The sequence below is a fragment of the Pyrus communis genome, chromosome 1, assembly GCF_041283825.1.
Source record: "Pyrus communis isolate YQ-2024b chromosome 1, ASM4128382v1, whole genome shotgun sequence".
Taxonomy (NCBI): Eukaryota; Viridiplantae; Streptophyta; class Magnoliopsida; order Rosales; family Rosaceae; genus Pyrus; species Pyrus communis.
The window spans coordinates 16,171,184-16,191,178 of NC_142565.1; the positions used below are offsets into that span (position 1 = coordinate 16,171,184).

Here is a 19,995-nt window from a genome sequence, read left to right on the forward strand (position 1 = left end):
ACTATTTCCACCATTTCTTTTATGGTGAATAAAATCATAATCTTAGTTTGTGATTTTATTCAAGCTCTGAAAATAAGTAAATCAACGAATAACAATTGTGATTATTACCCACGGTTTCAGATTCCCAGCCACATTCATTGGCAGAATAAATATCCTCATCAAGCCATACTTTTCATGACCTAAAATAAATACTAGCATAATAATCACAATCATTGGCAATACTATACGTCAGAAATTTTTTTTCTGATTCCATATGCATCACCCTCAAAACAATGATCATAAACTTCAGCCATAACCATCATCAGCCAAAGAGATACCAGAAATGCAAGCCATAATCATCAGTGGCTAAGTAAATATCAAAATTTCCAACCCAAGACATTATAATTGGCAAATTAAATACCAAAATTTCCAACCCAAAATCAGTGGAGTTTCTAATCACACTCACTAGGTAAAGGAAAGAAATTTAAAACCAAATTCGCAACACCACCAACATAAAGCCTCATTCTATGATTTCCTTCATTTTCACAATTAAACTAAATTACCCATAGTAAATTTAGAAACCTTCTTCTTCTTCTCTCTCTCTCTCTCTTTTTTTTTTTTTTTTTTTTTTTTTTGACTAAATCTTTCTTTCAATTGTTTCTCTTTTAAATTACTTAAAAATGCAATCACATATCGAGTAAATAAGTGACTCGGACATCCAGAGTAATATTCACATTCCATCAACCAAAGGAGAAAAATTTTAATATATTACAACTCCATTGGCCAACAACTAAACCTTATTAATCACACAACCATGAGAATATGTGCTTATCATCAATTTTGTTCGTAATATCAAATTCAACAATAACCACCCATAACTATGGTAACCAAACCAATCAAATTTGCAATTATAACTTTTCCCAACTATTCTTTTCATCAACGTAAAAACTCTACTGGGAAAATATTTATATTAAACGAACTCAAAATCTCATTCCATATTTTCATTCATGTTCACCAATAATAAATGAAGAAATCCATATGATATTTTCACCATTCCAAATATCATACTCAACCATAACCACAATTTATAATTTTATTCTCATTTGATAAATCATCATGACTTTAATAAGTACTAAAATTTCCAACCACAATTTTCATTGGCCAAAAGATTTGAAATTTTCTAGCCATACTTATCATCGTCAAAACAATGATTTCACCACTATTTTCTTTTTATCTCAATCAATGACTAGTAGGCTGGAAAAGATTGTAATATACCTGGCCAATACACATCACACATTTTTTTTTTATCACTTCAATAATTCATTCTCACAACCCACATGTGGAGCTTCTCCCCGAAAACATTGGGTCTTTGTGCCCACTCATCCATTCCTTCACATTTCAGGGGTTATTTCACCCAATTCATTGTTCACGGGCCACTTTGCCCAATCACACATCCTGAGGCCTTTTTTTTCCCAAATCAATATCCATGGGCTCTTTTTGCCCAACCAAACATTCCTCCCATTCCACGGGTTATCAAGCCCAAATCAACATCCACGGGCCATCTCGCCCAATTCAATATTTCTCAACTGCACAGGTATAATACAATTTTTCCATCTACTTATCACAATTTCACAAAAATCTTACCTTTTCAAATCTCTCATAACGCATAATATAATATCAATCCATTTCAAGATTAATCCGAGACTTTAATCAAACGCTCATATTCAAGCTATAACATGAATATAATATTTTAAAATTTTCCTACTCCCATTCAAATCAATTCAATTCATTACGATTCACAATATATTTATGCATTCCACATAACTTACTCATTAGTCATAGAACTCAGGGAATAATGCAATATCAATGCAATCATAATTCCCACTAACAAAATTTCATAATCACCATGGAAATTGCATCACAATCACAATGCAGATCATATATGTATCTCATATATATACCACATAAATGCCACATCATTCATAAAAATTATGACATAATGCAACCACAATGCATATCTTAATTCACAATAACAAGGACTCTAGAATATTGCATATTGTAAAGTTGGATTATTTGCCCTGATACCATTTGTAACACTTCGCCCTGAAAATTTACTTTTTTCGGAAATAAATTCGGTGATAGGCCAAATTAAACTCTTGTTGCTTTAACTACCATTAATTGCGATTCTTTATCTAAATTCCTTCATTCCTCACATTTCTATAACCATATTTTAAAACTTCTAAAACATATGATTCAACTATCAATTTTATCCTCAATTTCTTCTATTAAAACTACTTCTCAACAAAAGATTAATTTTCGAGTATTTAAGGCTGCATCTAACTCTGTTAAACTGCCTACGTACCCTTGAGCGGGATCAAGCCTTTCGTAATTCACAATTCAATAGTAAAATCAATTCCAAAAAATATTCAATTAATCAAAATATCCAAAATTTGTGTTAACAATCAAAACACGTTAAATTGATACAAAAAACATAATTGGAATAACGAAATTCGCATTAAAAACGCAGTGTCAGCTCACTGACCATGCGCCGTTGTGGGATGCGGTCGGCCGCCAAGACTCGTCGGAAAATTTCACAATTTCTAAAAATTTCCAAAATTTATAGAAATGTAGAGCAAGTTAAGGGGAACAACTTTTATACCCAGGTTGAAGTCCAACTCAGCCGTGAAAAGCTCTAATTTCACTCAAACTCGTTGGAAACTCTAAAATTTGGGTGGTTCAATCTGTCACCACCGGTGCTCTGCTGCCCCAACCAAGGCTTGGGACATGTTCTTGGGTTCACTAGGAGTCCATTGGTAGTGGTGGTGGTCGGAGTTACCTTCAAATTTGGTGTATTGCCACCATGAACCCGCCGCACCCACTATATGGGTTTCTGTAGTTTCAAGGTCAATTTCCATCGTTCCATGGGTGGACAATGAAGAAGAAGAGTCGTGATGATGGATGCAAGTGATGGGGTGTACTAATTCGCCAGAGAAATGGCGCAATGCTGTCGAAAAATCACACAGGGAGGCCGGGTCCTAACCGGGTCACGAAGGACAAACAGGTGGAAGGGAAGGGACCGGTTTCCCTTCCTTCTCACCTCCCTCCTTTCCCCTCCTTGTTTCTCATCCCCATTGGTTCACTATTCTTGTCTCTTTCCCCCATTGGTCACCCTTTTTCTTACTTCCTCTCTCATTGTTCCTCCCCTTCTCTCAGCCATTCATGTGGCTTCTGCCCTTTCTTTCTTCTTTTTTTTCATGACAAGGCTCCCATAATTATGGAGACTTCCATAAGTCATAACAAAATGACTATTTTGCCCCTATCTTCGTTCGTTTCTATTTCATTCATTATAACTCCATTTTGCAAACAGTTTTTGCCTACATGCTCTTGAGATCGAGCTTTATCCAAAAATGCCAAGAAATAGTCTGAAATATATAAGGATAAAATATGTCCTCATATAATTACGTTACTCTTTTAAACTTAACGATAAATTTCACAACATAATTTATAATAATTTCTGGAAACAAAACTTTAAAAGTTCTCAATTCAATTTTTCATACCCATAAATCGATTTATTTTTTATTTTTCTCTGCATTTTCATATGTTTAAATTTTTAGGGTATTACAGGTTGGCCTTTTGGCCCTTTTTTGTCCAGTGGGGCCCACGAGCCCTTTGCCTAGCCCTCAGTTAGAGACGGTTTTCGGGTTATTTTCGGCCCTTTGGCCTTCTAGACCCTTCGGTTGGAGATGGCCATACCATCTCCAATTGAGGGGCCAGAAGGCCATAGCCCAAACATAGTCGCTATGACAAAAAACCATCTTCAACCGAGAGAGCAAAAGGGCTATAGGGCCAAACATAATTTATTATTTTAATTGAATTAATATGGTTACTTAAATTAAACTACATCAATAATTTTTTGAGATGGAATGTCAATAATTTTTGAGTTGGAATCTCAATATTTTACGTCTTGAATTTCAAGTACCACATGTCGATATGTGAGTAACTTTGCAAAACTTTGGGCCAAAAGAAACGTGGACTAGGCGTTTAAGTTTTATGTTGTTAAATGTTTTTTTTTTAATGTTGTTTAAGTTTCATGTTGTTAAATATTATTTTTTAATGTTGTTTAAGTTTCATGTTGTTTAATATTGTTTAATGTTGTTTAAGTTTTATGTTATTTAATGATCTTCCATATTGTTTAATGTTGTTTAATGGCATAGGTAGTTACAGGAAAAAACTTAGAATTTTTTATTTTATTTTTTTTCATTTTGTCCCCCCCCCCAAAAAAAAAAAAAAAAAATTCAAATCTAGCGGCTAACTAGCGTCAGCATGACATCAGCTAGTCGTTGCATTCAAATCCTGGGCCTGCTTGGGGCTGGCTAGCTAGCTGGATTGGGCCAGCCGGTTGGCCTAATTTGCTATTTTTGGCCTAGTGGGGCCCACGAGCCATTTGCCCTAGCCCTTAGTTAGGGATGGTTTTTGTGTCATTTCGGGCAAGTTTCGGCCCTCTGGCTCTTTGGCCGGATCAGTTGAAGATGGCCTAAGGTAATCTCCTACTGATCCAGCCAAAGGGCTATGTGTCAAAATATAGTCCGTTTTGACATAAAATTCATCTCTAATGGAGGGTTGAGAAAAAAATTTGGAATCCACCGCTGCCAAAATATAGCCAAATGGCTAGAGGGCTGGGCAAACATACCCAACCCTGAGATTTTAGCCTAGTTGTGCTGCTAGCTGACGTCATGTAGTCTTTTTTTGTTTTAAGACGAAATTAAAAAAATAAATTAAAATTTCTAATTTTTTCTTGTAGATACCTATGTCATTTCTCACATTCTTTTTACTATTCTATACTATCTTACCTAATTTTAATATCTAAGTTGTTAACATGCAAGTAAAATTAAAATATTTAATAACATAAAACTTAAAAACAACATTCAGCGACAAGTGGCCCTCAAAATATGTTCGGAAACCTTATTTTAATAGCCCCCTACGATTGAAGATTGTATATAGATATAACATGACACTGTTCATTAAAAAATAATTTCTTGCAAATCTATAATTTGGACGGGAGCTAAACATATATGGGCCATCTCTCACTCTCTCTCTCATCCCTTCTAAATTTTGAAAATTGAAAAAAAATTCGGTATGAAATTATACATAATTCATATTGTCACCTTGAGATGTCATTCTCAAACGAACTTCAATGGTTGGATTAGAACTTAAATTTAGGTTTTAAATTAATTCAAACCATCTCCAATTATTGGCCTAAAATAATTTTTGGGATACACCTAAAACCTTTGACCTTTACAAATCTTAAAGCATCACGAAGAGCCAGAGCTTCAGCAACAGAAATTGTACTTTCTCCCAGATTGCAGGACCTAGCAACAATATGAGAACCGATGTAGTCTTTTATGAGGAACCCAGTAGCAGCCTTAGAACCATCCACAGAGCCATCAAAATTAATTTTGAGTTTAGAAGCATGCCTCCACTTGATAATTTGAGATGAAACATGAGATGCATTCTGGGTATGAATTGTTCTTAATTTTTTATTTGCAACGTAATATTGCCTGCCAATTGTAGCAACAACGATAAGAACCCCAGCAGGATGGGCCTTACGATCACGAAAAACAAGATTATTTCTATCATTCCTCACTTGCCAGCAAATTAGAAAAGCCTTACTTAAATCAGAGAGATCAGACTCATCATTCGCATTTAGCTGGGATAGCCAAGAAATCAAATCTGAACTAGCATTCACGAGCGTTGGGCCATTGGAGATCCTCCAAACGTCTTGAGAGAAGCTGCAATTAACAAATAGGTGTTGTTGATATTCTTCATCACTATTACAAAAGGGACAAACAGGGTTAGTATTAGGAAAGAATCCATGCAATCACTTTCTTGTTTGTAATCTACCTCGAATGAAAAGCCAACTAAACATTTTTATCTTTTGAGGGATAGAAAGTTTCCACATTCTATTTAGAAGCACTTTAGAAGGATGTGTTCTTCGTTCATTAGTTTGCAACCAGGCGGCCGATTTAGCATAGCCATTAGCAGTAGGTCCTATATAACTTCATCCTATCTTTCCTGTAATGGAAGGGGGTACTACAAATTTTTCTTACAATGTCAATATCCAAAAAACTCATTAATAAGGTTTTGTTCCAACTATTGTTTCAATAACATCACTAACCTTCATATTTCAATCAACACTTCATCTACAAGACTCGGGTGAGAGAAAAAATAGTGGGAAAAGAAAAACCCAATTATAGGTCCAATACTAAATGTCTTTGTCATTTCCCACCATCCATCTCATACCTTTCAGAAGAATATCTTTAGAACTCAAAACACCCTTCCAAGCCAGAGAGTGGTGTTGCTTTATAATATGATTAGGCATACCAGATAAGTTGGACTTAATTAGGGTAAGCCTACTGGCTTTCGAGAGTGTATTTGTCTTCCAACCTACAAGCTTCTTTAATTCTGAGAACAAGCTCTTTAGCATTAGCAGTGTCCTTCCAAAAAATTATATTATGAATTCTTAAAGCAGTCGCAGTCCCATGAACTGAACTTTGTTGCCTTCCTACTTGCGAAGCAAATGGGCGATGTGTTGTGGATCAGTTTCAGGGCAAAGGGGGCAAATAGAGATCATAAGAATGATTCATTTGCATTAATGAGCTTTTTCAACCCCAAAACTTAGAATCAATGGAATGTCCATCTATCCATATAGAATGGGCGTGGGGTAATAATTTCATATTGATCTCAACCAATCCATGCGCTCCCATTTTTAATAAGATTCTAGCTAAAATCATATAAGTACTGTAATGTGCCACCGAGAACATGTTCGGAGCCTAGCCCTTGTCTTCTTCGCCAGAGACTGCAAATGATGTGTTAAAGGAAAGAAAATCCCATGATCTGATTGTGAGCTATTCTAGCATTTGGTGATTGGTCAACTCTTGGGCTAGAGCAATTGTAGGATGTAAATACAATTAGCCTGATTGTAGACTCTGTTTACCTAATATAGCTTATAGCTTCTGTATAAATCGATCTCTATGTATCTCAATATTCATATCAATGAAATATACAATTCCACAATTTCTCTTGGCATCAGAGCACCGATCTTGGTGACTCTATTACGCTTCCGCCACAATAAGCTTTCCTCAAACACCATAGCCACCACAATGGCAGAACCAACCAAACCTGAAATCAAATCAGCCGAGAATTCCATGGAGTTCTCAGACCCGTATACCTTACACCACTCGGATCATCCGGGACTGATCCTAGTTTCCAAAACACTTGACGGAAACAATTACGGACAATGGAGCCGTGCTATGCGCATGGGTCTTAGTGCAAAGAACAAGATCGGATTTATCGATGGAACCATTAAGGCTCCAGCACCCTCAGACGTGAAACATGCAGCCTGGAAGAGATTTAACGACATGGTCACACTGTGGATTGTAAACTCAGTCCACTCAGACATAGCAGGCAGCATCATGTACACTGAAACCGCAGTTGCAGTTTGGAACGATCTGAGGGACAGATTCTCACAAAGAAGCGACTCAAGAATCTATCAAATTCGACAAGAAATTGTCGAGAACCGCCAAGGGCAGCTCACTGTTTCTGCCTATTACACCAAGATGAAAGCATTATGGGACGAGTTAGCGTCCTACCATGACCCATTCACCTGCACTTGTGAAGGTTTGAAAGGGCTTGCTGAGCGAGAAGAGAAGGAAAGAGTTATGCAATTCCTAATGGGATTGAACGACTCTTACTCAGTCGTACGAGGCTCGATTTTGATGATGAGTCCACTTCCGGATACACGCCGAGTTCATGGCCTAATTCTCCAACACGAACGACAAATGGATGTGGCAAGCCGTCGTGAATTGGGGACGAGTTCTCATGCAATGCAAGTTCAGCGGCCTCCAGCGCCGTCATCATCTAATGACAGGTTTCCTAGCCCTTCTGCAGGTTCATTCTCACGCAAATCACTTAATTGCACTTACTGTGATGGAGATGGGCACTTGGTGGACAGATGCTATTACATCATTGGGTTTCCAGTGGGCCACAAGTGGCATGGCGAAAATGTGAAGCCTAAGAACAGGAAAGCAGCAGCCCATAATGCCGAGATCACCAAGCCTGCTGCACCAACCACTTCCAACGGTCCAACTTTCACTACCGAGGAATATAATCAGATAATTTCCATGCTCCGCAACGGTAATGGTCAAACACTCGCAAATGCGAAAGGTATTTTCTCACCCACATGCAATATAGCACAAAAGGATGCACACTCAACTTTATATTGGATTGTTGATAGCAGAGCTACCGACCATATATCTCATTCACCACCAACTCACAACATCATTGCTACTCAGCATGACTTTGTTGGTTTACCAAATGGGGGGCAAGCGGAAATACAAAATATTGGCTCAATAAAATTGTCGCATGACTTATCCCTTGATAAAGTTCTTTATGTACCAAAGTTCCGCGTCAATTTGTTGTCTGTTAGTAAGTTGACAAGAGCTTTGCGGTGTATAGTGACATTTTATCCCGATTTTTGTGTTGTGCAGGACATGGATACGAAGAGGATGATTGGCCTGGGCAAGCATTTTGATGGGCTATACTACCTTACACCAAGTCAAAATCCTCACCTCGCCAACCATATTTCCCACACCACAAGTCTTTGGCATCGGCGCCTCGGGCATCCCTCATCCGCACCCTTACTCTCGCTAGCTAAGAATAATACTGAAATAATGTTTGATTCCAAACACCTTTGTGAAGTTTGTCCTTTAGCCAAACAAACTCGATTACCTTTTTCTACTAGTACTATTAAATCTACTGCACCGTTTGATTTAATTCATTGCGATATTTGGGGACCTCACAAAATTCAAACACATTCCGGGGCACACTATTTCCTTACTATTGTGGATGATTTCACTCGTTTCACGTGGGTACATCTTATGAATTTTAAGTCCGACACACAAATGTTATTGAAATCATTTTTTTCTTGGGTGAAGACTCAGTTTCACATCAACATTAAGGCTCTTCGTGCCGATAATGGTGCTGAATTCCTTTCCATGCGTTCTTACCTAGACTCTTGTGGCACTATTTTACAACATTCTTGTCCTTACACACCACAACAAAACGGGGTAGTCGAACGTAAACATAGGCATCTTTTAAATGTAGGTCGTGCTCTCCGTTTTCAGGCCAACTTACCTTTAAAATTTTGGGGGGAAAGTATTCAAACCACTTGTTATCTCATAAATCGCCTACCTACACCCTTGCTCTCTCACAAGTCTCCCCACGAGATTTTACATGGCAAACCACCCACTTATGAGCACTTGCGAGTTTTTGGATGCCTTTGTTACGCCACCAACCTCACACCCACCCACAAATTCGACATTCGTGCTAGACGTTGTGTTTTCATTGGATATCCTCTTCACCACGAGGGTTACACAGTATATGATCTAGCCACCCAGAAATTTTTCGTGTCCCGCGACGTTACATTCCATGAACACATTTTCCCTTATACCACTTCACCACCCACGGACCAAAATGACTTTCCCATCTTACCAATCCTTTCTTCACCACATTACCCAAATGAACCCATCCTTCCCAATGCACATGAATCCCACGGCCCACATGTAACCAATGGCCCATCTGACCCACATGCAAACCATGGCCCATCTGACACCACAAATCCCACCCCTTTACCTGCTACCCCCACTGCCCCGATTCCCATTACCCTTAGCCTTCCAGCAAATCCTGATCCCTTATCTGTTCCTGCTGCCGCCGACCTACCTCCTGACACTGTGCCCACACCGACCCATCCTCCACCACCTCTCCATCACTCTAATCGCTCTATGCACCCACCCGCTCATTTCAAAGACTATGTGGCTCATCATTCAGTCTTGCTCACGCCCCCGGCTTCCTCTCGCTCCATGTCCAGCACTCGGTATCCTTTACATCAGTACGTCTCTTATTCATGTTTATCTCCTGGATATCGACAATTTGTTTCTCACATTTCCCATCTAGTGGAGCCAAATACTTATGAGCAGGCATGTCAAGATCCTCAGTGGGTTGCGGCAATGCAAGCTGAAATTATTGCTCTCGAGAACAACAAAACTTGGAGTTTTGTCCTTCTTCCGCCTGGACAACATCCCATTGGCTGCAAATGGGTTTTCAAACTCAAGTACCACTCCGATGGCACCTTGGAGCGTTACAAGGCCCGGCTCGTCGCCAAGGGCTTCACCCAACGCGAAGGCATCGACTACAAAGAGACTTTCGCACCGGTCGCTAAACTTATCACTGTGCGCTGCTTATTAACTGTGGCTGTTGTTCGACACTGGCCTTTACATCAAATGGACGTCCAAAACGCCTTCTTACATGGCGAACTTCAGGAGGAGGTATATATGCTGCCACCTCCGGGTTTTAGTCGACAGGGGGAGAATGTCGTGTGTCGACTCCACAAATCCTTATATGGTCTCAAACAGGCATCGAGAAGTTGGTTTCGTGAATTCTCCACAGCTATATGTGACATTGGTTTTTGTCAATCTAAGGCAGATTACTCTTTGTTCACTCAAGTCAAGGGCAATTCTCTCACTATTGTGCTGTTATATGTTGATGATATGGTCAATACAGGAAACAATGAGGCTGAAATCAACAACCTGAAGGCATTTCTCAGCAGTCGATTTCGAATTAAGGATCTCGGATCCTTGAAATATTTTCTTGGAGTTGAGGTTGCGCGTTCGAAAGCCGGAGTCACGATTTGCCAAAGAAAATACACACTAGACATATTGGAGGAGGCTGGATTGCTTGGTGCTAAGCCTGCGAAGGTACCCATGGAACCTGAGTTGGTGTTAACACCCACAGGTAGTGCTTCACTTCATGAACCTGCTCGATATAGACGCTTGGTTGGAAAATTAATTTATCTAACAATCACGAGGCCAGAAATTGCATATACCGTCAACACCTTGAGCCAGTTTATGCAAGATCCTCAACGACACCACCTTGATGTAGCATATCGACTTCTTCGATATCTCAAAGATGCTCCTGGACAAGGTTTGATGTTTTCTTCACAAAGCAAGTTACAATTAACTGGTTATTGTGACGCAGATTGGGCTCGTTGTCCCACTACGCATCGATCAGTGACCGGTTTTTGTATCTTTCTTGGTAAATCACTAGTGTCCTGGAAGAGTAAGAAGCAAGTCACGGTGGCTCGTTCAACCGCAGAAGCAGAGTATCGATCGATGGCTACAACCACTTGTGAATTAAGCTGGTTGCGGTATTTGTTGGAGGATTTACATGTTAAGCATCCCCAACCAGCAAAGTTATTTTGTGACAATCAAGCAGCCTTATACATCGCTGCAAATCCTGTGTATCACGAGCGTACAATGCACATTGAGATCGATTGTCACACTGTCCGTGAACGAATTCAAAAAGGAGAAATCAAGACTGCCTATGTTCGAACAGGGGAACAAGTCGCTGACTTGTTTACTAAACCACTACGCGTGCCTGTTTTCCATTCGCATCTAGGCAAGTTGGGTGTCATCGACATCCACACTCCAACTTGAGGGGGAGTGTTAAAGGAAAGAAAATCCCATGATCTGATTGTGAGCTATTCTAGCATTTGGTGATTGGTCAACTCTTGGGCTAGAGCAATTGTAGGATGTAAATACAATTAGCCTGATTGTAGACTCTGTTTACCTAATATAGCTTATAGCTTCTGTATAAATCGATCTCTATGTATCTCAATATTCATATCAATGAAATATACAATTCCACAATTTCTCTTGATGGAAATCCTATCGATAAAGGCACAAGCATCGCTTCTCTATCCAATCCATCTTCCCTGGCCACCCCAACAAACTCTTAATACGAAATAAACCTCCCGCCATAGAGAAGAATAAGATACGTAAAGCGTGAACCAAAATTCACAGGCGGATCAAAGTCGAATATATATACGTGATAGATAAACAATTTACTAATTAATTAAATAAGTTTAATCAATTTCATTCAAATACTATATTAAGGTCTTCCCCTATAATATTTCAGGAGCATTTAGCAATTCCAGCAACTTGGTGAGGGCTGGCTGTCTCGGAACAGGTTAAGGATGGGCCCAGCATACTTACCAATAGTTGTTTTATGTTGAATTTGCATGATATAACAATATCACTTCTCAAATTGCTAGTAATATTACTAGAAAAATAGAGAGATGATATGTGGAAGTTAATCCTTTGTCCAGAGGCCGAGGAAAACTTATTGAGGATATCCATGATGCTTCTAGCTGCTTTACGAGAAGCTTTGCTAAAAAGTAAACAATCATTTGCAAAAACAAGATTAGAAATTCCAAACCCAAAGGTAGAAGTAAGAATGCCAACCAGATTTTTAACATTACTAGCTAAAAGATTGAGATGCCTAACTAGCGGCTCCATGCATAAAAATTGAAGATGTAGGGAATAAAGGATTGCCCTGTCTAATTCCACATTATGGATAAAAATAACCATGAGCTTCATCGTTAACGAGAACTAAAAAAGATGATGAAGTGATGCATTCCATGATCAAATTAATCCAGGTAGGTTGAAAACCAAATTTACTAAGCACCATTCTAATATGGTCCCAGTTTAGCATATCATATGCATTTTGAAGGTCCAATTTAATTGCCATAGAAGCTAACCGATCTTTTTATTCTTAAAACCAGAGAAAAGTTCATGAGCAATAAGGATATTATCATGAATTGATTTTCCAGGGGCAAAAGCCCCTTGTTTTTTTAGAAATGCACTGCTCAAGAAGAGGTTTCAGTCTCGAAGTCATAATTTTAGAGATAATTTTATAACTGACATTGCATAAACTAATAGGTCTATAATGGTTAACAGTCTTAGGGTTATTGACTTTAGGAACTAAAAAAATATTGATATGATTAATCATTTAAGACTATAATTAAAAAAAAAAAAAAAAACCTTTAACCTGTTAAAAATACAGAATGTTTAACCGTGTTCCAACAATTTTGATAAAAAAAAAATGGCATGCAAACAACCGGACCAAGTGGCTTAAGGCTACCAATGTTACTCACAGCCGTCCAAACCTCATGTTCAAAACTTCTTTTAACAAATCATTATTTTGTGAATCAGTACTGAGACAAAGATTAACTGTATCAAGAAAACTATTTACCTCACTTGGATTGAGAGTATGGGAAGAGGAAAATCTCAATTCAAAAATCTTGGACAAAATCCTCCACACCCTCACCCCTATTCCATCAAATACCATTTGCATCTCTTACTCTTTGTATTTCATTTTTTTTTTTCCTTCTAGCAGTAGCATGAGTTTAAATTTTGTTTTTTTTTGTATTTTTATCCCCTAATTGTAACCAATTGGCTCTACCTTTTTGAGCCCACATAATTTCTTCAGCCTTTAGGGCTCGTTTGGTGGGCTGGATGAGATTGAGCCTTAGAGATTGGATTGGGAAGGATGGGTTACATGTGTAGTTGGGTTACATAACCCATTATATATATTTTTCCTTATTTCGGATTTGTAGCCAATCCAGTCTGTGGTACAATTTTTCTCACCAAACATTAGCTAGGCTACATGTCTAATTTAATTGAAAATAACCCATCTCATCCTACTCAACAAGCGGGGCCTTGTTCTGATATATTATTTTCTACTTCAAGAAGTTGACGGTCAAGGTTATCAACCATAAACAATATAAAAAATTTCCTAATATTTTTTAAAAAAGTTTTGCCATTAGATTAATCATGGTTGTTGATTTTTAAACTGATATGGAATCGGACACACTAGAATGTGCCACGTATCACAAAGGGGAGTGAGAGCTCATTAACTTCGAGTTTCATGGGAACTTCGAAGTTAAGCGAGTAGTGCACGAGAGCACTCCCATGATGGGTGACCCACTGGGAAGTTCTCGTGTGAGTTTCCAGAAACAAAACCGTGAGGGCGTGGTCAGGGCCCAAAGCGGACAATATCATGCTAAGCTGGAGTCGAGCCCGGCATGTGGTGGGGGCCCGGGCTGGGATGTGACAATTTGGTATTAGAGCCAATCCTTGGTCGGAAGTGTGCCGACAAGGACGTCGGGCCCCTAAAGGGGGTAAATTGTAACATCCCACATCGGCCAGGAGAGTGGATCCTGTAAGTCTTATATGTATATTTCTATCTCTACCTAGCACGAGGCCTTTTGGGAGCTCACTGGCTTCGGGTTCTATCGGAACTTCGAAGTTAAGTGAGCAGCGCGCGAGAGTAATCCTAGGATGGGTAACCCATTGGGACGTTCTCGTGTGAGTTCCCAGAAACAAAACCGTAAGGGCGTGGTCGGGGCCTAAAGCGAACAATATTGTGCTACGGCAGAGTTGAGCTCGGGTTGTGGTGGGGGCTCGGGCCGGAATGTGATAAAGATGGTCTTCGTCACGCAAATGTCATTTGCGCGACGAAAAAAGAAACATTCGTCGTGCAAGTTTACCATTTTTTTTATTTTATGTCCTTTACTTTACAATTTATTCTTTTCAACACATTGTGCGACGAAAGAATGTATCGTCGCGCAATGCATATTTTTTTATATTTTTCTTTTTTATTTGTATGTATTGTAAATTTTTATTTTATTATAAATAAAAAACTCAAACATATCAATAACGCTCCCAGCATGGACTTAAATTAGTAATTTAAAAAATATTACGTTTTAACAAAAATAATTGTTCATTATTTACCACAAACTTATCGATAACTCTCCCAGCATGGACTTCTTCAACTCCTCAGGGACCTTTTTCCAAGACTCAAGCTCGGCAGAACAATCCCTCTGCAGCAAATTCCTAATGTCATACTTAAATTAGGCGTACACCTCAACCAAATTTTTGCCTTTAAAGTACGGCACTTGCTTCAGTCGATACCTCTCTAATCGCATTACAAGTTTCTTTTTGCCAGAACCTTCTCCAGAATTGGCCATTCTTTTTAAAACAAAAAAATTTTGAAAACTAGGGCTCTGAAACTGTGTTTATATAGCACTAGGACACCTTTGTGCGACAAACATATTCATCACGCAAATCTCCAAGTTCGTCATGCAAAATGCGTCATAATTGTGCAATGAATTGGAAGGTTTGAACGTAGTCTGATTGTGCTTTGCGTGACAAACACATGGATTTGTCGAGCAAACATGTCTTACGCGACGAAGGTAGCGTCGCGCAATATATTGCATGATGAATAAAATAATTGTAATTATAAAGTTTATGTAAATATAGATATCTATTTTTACGTAAAATTTATAATTACAAACAAATATTCAGAAAATATTTAATACCTTAAATATTTATTCTAAAAATAATTAATACTTTAAATATTTATTCTATACATAATTAATATCTGAAATATTATTCTATAAATAATTAATACCTTAAATATTTATTCTATATATAATTAACGCATTAATCCATACAATTATTTTCAGCATAAGTACGATATTCATTGAAGATTAAAAACACATATAAACCGAGGATAGGGTGCTTACATTAGGTTTCAATTAAAAAAAAGCCAACTGGAATTGAAACCTAATTAAGTCCAAATACATAACTTATAAAAAAAAAAAACCTTAAATTTAAATATTGTCATACAAAATATAAATTTAAAACTACTATTTGGATGGTCCTGGTCCATTCTGCAAGACTTCATAACGTCATCGATTGCAACCTCCCTCCAACGCATTATCCATCAATTTCATCAACTCTTCATTCATATCATCATCAAGAGTATACTTACACTATTACACATATATGCAAATAATTAATTCCAACATATAACTAAAAATTTCACAAACTTAATTATTAATCCATTAACAATATACTTACTAATAGTTCATCCATCATAGCCTTCTTCACATTCCCAAGCACATCTTCCCAAGAACGCCACTCAGCAGTGGGACAATTATTCCCCATGGCTACTGCGATCACATGCATAAACTCAAAATGTTCCGTCAAATCATGCAGGTTCGCGTTGCATACACTCTCATCCTTGTTTTTATCCACCATTCGAGCACGAATAAAATTTTGAAGAATAAGGATAATAGAATCGTGAAGAATCAGGACATCAGAAGCACATATTTATAGGAAGGTTAGGACCTTTGCTTGACGAAGCCTTTGCCGTGCAAACACCTATATTAAATGTTGTATTGATTCCTCGGATTCACCTGCAGTAAATGGTCAAAAGTGACAGGAACTTGCACGACGAATCATTGGTCGTGCAAATGCCCCATTTTCGTCGCGCAAGTTTTTCACGCTAAACAAAATTACCCTGCGTTTTCTTGCTAACTTTATGCGACGCCAACAATTATTCATCGCGCAAAGTGTTCTTGCGCTACGAATATCTTTGTCGCACAATTTTTTTTCTCCCTATCTTTTCTATTTTGCGTGACGAAGTATATTTTTTGTCGCTCAAGTATGTCTTGCGCGACGAAATACTCTTCGTCATGCAAGCTGTTTTTTCTACCAGTGTATTGTGGAAAACTCCAAGGCAGCCATACTCAGGATCACTGGAGTTTCTGCTACTTACACCCAACGTCAAGGAAGTTCAATCGCCCACCGCCTGGCTCGCCATGTGCTGCATATGAGTCTGACTACCTGTTCTTGGTTTGAATAGCCCCCATATTTCATTTCAAATTTACTCTTGTCTGATTGTAATTCTGTTGGTGAATGGTGAGTGTTTAGAACCACACATGTAATGATTGAACATTCACTAGTACATTACCACATCAATTCCATCACCGGCATCAATAGCTCGTGGTAGAAACTATTCAATTACCACGGTTAAATGTAGCTTGTGGTAGATTACATTAATTCACCACGGTTAGATTCTGGCCCATTGTTAAAAGTGAATAATCTACAACGATTATTAATCACGAGATGGAATATCAAAAGCACCACGCAATATTCTCATTGTGGTTACTTCAAACGACCACAACGCCTTTTGAAAATTCACCATGCCATCGGCCCGTGGTGGATGTTTTTTTCTTTTTTTTTTAATATTTTGGAGTATATTAAAATCTAAAATCCCAATTATATCCTCTCGCGTGAAACTGGATGAAAACCCTAAAAAGAAAACGTCAATCCTTTTGTTTCTCCATCTCTTCCGTCTCTGGCCGGTCTCGGTTTGGTCGTTTTTCCGGTCATCTCTCCCTCAATCAGTGGCAACCTCTCTACATCACTCAGGTTTCTTTTATCCTATGTCTTTTGATTTCGTTTTCTTGTTCTGAATAAGCATTTAAATTATCATTGATCATCGAACTTGGAGATGTTTATGCATTCTTGTGGCTTACAGCTCGCAAATTTCTCTTCCGGCGTTTCGCTCTCTCACACATCCATCCAAATGCACACACTTTTCACATCATCATCGTAAATATATAATTTTGAGTTGAGAAGTACGTTTTGATTTCGTAATATGTGCTGCTGTGCATTGCAGCGTAGCGGCTGCAGCCTTATTTTATAAAAATGATGTATAAGAGAGTCCCAACTGGTGCCAACCCCTAGTTTCACAGTCCCAATAAACTTCTAATTTTATGGCTATAACAGAGTCCCGATGATGATATAATTGTAAAACAATGAACATAATAAAAGTTAATATATTTTTTATTGGAAAGAAAACTTAATTAGAAACCCACGAAGCGAAGAAACTGCCATTCAAAGTTCCCACCAGTCGTGTGCAGTTATATTTGGTTATCCCCTTAATCCTTCTCTTCACATCGTTCTTTTTTACTAGGACGCAAAAGATTATTCACTGATATCTCTCTATAAATTTGGTATGAATTAAGTGGTCTTGTAGTTGCATTTGGTTACCTTGCGAAATCTTTCTCTCTAACTTCGTTTTTTCTTCTAGGACAGAAAACATTTCTTTGTTAATCTCTCTACGAATTTGGTTTCAATTTTTAGGTGTCTATGGATTTTGATGGTTTGCCAGATGGTGACGAGATGCACTCAAGTGATGATGTGAATGAAGCAAAAAACAGAAAGGGAAGAGGTCCAACAATGCTGGATTATAATGTTTTGTCAAAGGCCAAACAAATTGGTGTTCAATTCAATGACAAGGGACAACATTTTGGTGTTGGATCAGGGAGTTTGAGTTCGTCGGCAGGGATCCTTGCAAGACAACTAATACCAGTAACTTACACAAGTTGGGATGAGGTTCCTACAATTTTGAAAGATAAATTATGGGCTGCTGTGAAGGTAAAATTTATAACTGAAGCTGTGCTCTTATTTCCTAACATTTGTATATCTTTTAATTTCATTTCAGTGACAACACATTTATATGGAGTTTAAATTATGGATTAATTAATAGAGAAACAAAGGCACACCTGAGGAGGATTTAAATAGAGTCAATCTTTGGATAGCTGCTCGTGCAAGAAAAAATGGTCAACCCGTAAATGAGATAGTGTCAAAGAAAATGGTATGAAGCTTCAGTTTTGAAATTATCCTTGTGTTATTTTTTATTCATTATTCTTTTAATCTTGTAAATGATTTTTAAATGTACAGGATGACATTAAGTTGGCTAATGAAATGCCAACAACAGACAATGGTTCTATAAAAGATGATGCCTTATCACAAGCACTTGGACCTGAACATCGAGGTCGACTTCAAGGAGGTGGTTATGGGGTTACACCTTCTAGATATGATGCCCAAACATATGCCAGCATGAGTAATCGATAGCTTAGAGACCGACTACAAAATGTCGAAGGAAAATTGCGGGAAGTGTTTGATCTTGTGTTGGCTAAACAACAAAATGAGGTAATTATATATGCAACTTTGTATATACTTATAAAAATGATAAAATATTTACGGCATATAGCTACAGGGAAATATATGCTAGTTACAACTTGTTGGTATCTTACGAGGGTCTTCATGCAAGTTACTAAATTGGCTCGGAAATGGACAAGTTGTTGCAACTGGAGAAATAGGATCAACAAATCCTGAGGTGAAAGTTCATTACATGGTGCCTGGTCCTGATTGCTGGAAAGTTTGGGTAATTGTTGTCAAAGTGGAGAATATATCTTTGTACCGGCCCGCAAGTGAATTTCGTGTCCTGGAGGATGCTAAATCTAGTACAATTGCCTAGCCATCAAAGTACGTTCGAGTTGGAGAGTAATTAGTTGTGGTCAATTTTGGCACTACATGGATAGTACTTTATGACTTCCGCTGTTTATGTATTCATTAGGCACTACATGGGTACTACTTTATGACTTCCGTTGTTTATGTATTCATTTGGAAACTCAAGTATTTTTAAATTATGTTATAATATTATCAAGTATTTTTTATGTAGTTATTATATTGTAGTAAATATGCAATTTTGTTGGTTATTCTGTACTAAAAGATATAAATACAGATATATATATATATATTTGTTAAATAATTTTTTTTTAATTTTGGAAAATAATTTATAACGGGCATTAGTTGTGGTCAATTAGAGCACGTGGTGTTAGATCTCAATCTACCACGAGAACAATCCGTGATTATATTGCATTTAACAACGGGCATAGCCCGTGGTAAAAACTGAGACTTTTTATCACATCCAGAATACTAACGGGCACAGTGTCCATGATGGATTGCAATTTATAACGGACATTCACCCTGATAGATGAACTTTTTTCTTCTAGTGATTATCTATGAAATCTAATGCCGTTGCCTTCAAAAGGAAAAAAAAAAAAAAAAAAACCTATAAACTTTGTAAAATAGTATAACTCACAAGACAAGAAGTTAAGGTTTCAAGGAAAATTGTACCTGGCAACAGAATAGCCAAGGACTCCGATTGATACTGAACCAAGAAAAATCCCAAGGGAAGAATTTTCACTTCATCAAGCACACTGGCCTTCGAAACCAAAAGCAAATCAACACAAAAAATAAAAAAAATAAAAAAAAATTATAAATACTACAGAAGCTAAAAACACTACCATCTCCAGTTTTGGTCCAAAGGGCTCTTTTCGGCCTGAAAATGCCAAACCCTAGCCCGAGCTATATTCTTTTGTTCTAATTTTTTCTTCATATATTTAATATACTAAAAATT

General features: G+C 37.8%; 2 protein-coding genes across 2 annotated transcripts; both read left to right on the plus strand.

Annotated features, from left to right (window-relative positions):
- The first annotated feature begins 7,098 nt into the window (after window positions 1–7,098).
- Window positions 7,099–8,692, plus strand: LOC148699259 (uncharacterized). Its single transcript, XM_088683526.1, has 2 exons — window positions 7,099–8,202; window positions 8,526–8,692. The coding sequence occupies exons 1-2, from the start codon at window positions 7,140–7,142 to the stop codon at window positions 8,567–8,569; spliced, it is 1,107 nt and encodes a 368-aa protein (XP_088539652.1). The 5' UTR covers window positions 7,099–7,139; the 3' UTR covers window positions 8,570–8,692.
- Window positions 8,693–16,933: 8,241 nt separating this feature from the next.
- LOC148699260 (uncharacterized) lies at window positions 16,934–19,253 on the plus strand. Its single transcript, XM_088683592.1, has 4 exons — window positions 16,934–17,153; window positions 17,871–18,164; window positions 18,277–18,384; window positions 18,471–19,253. The coding sequence occupies exons 1-4, from the start codon at window positions 17,025–17,027 to the stop codon at window positions 18,642–18,644; spliced, it is 705 nt and encodes a 234-aa protein (XP_088539718.1). The 5' UTR covers window positions 16,934–17,024; the 3' UTR covers window positions 18,645–19,253.
- Window positions 19,254–19,995: the final 742 nt, after the last annotated feature.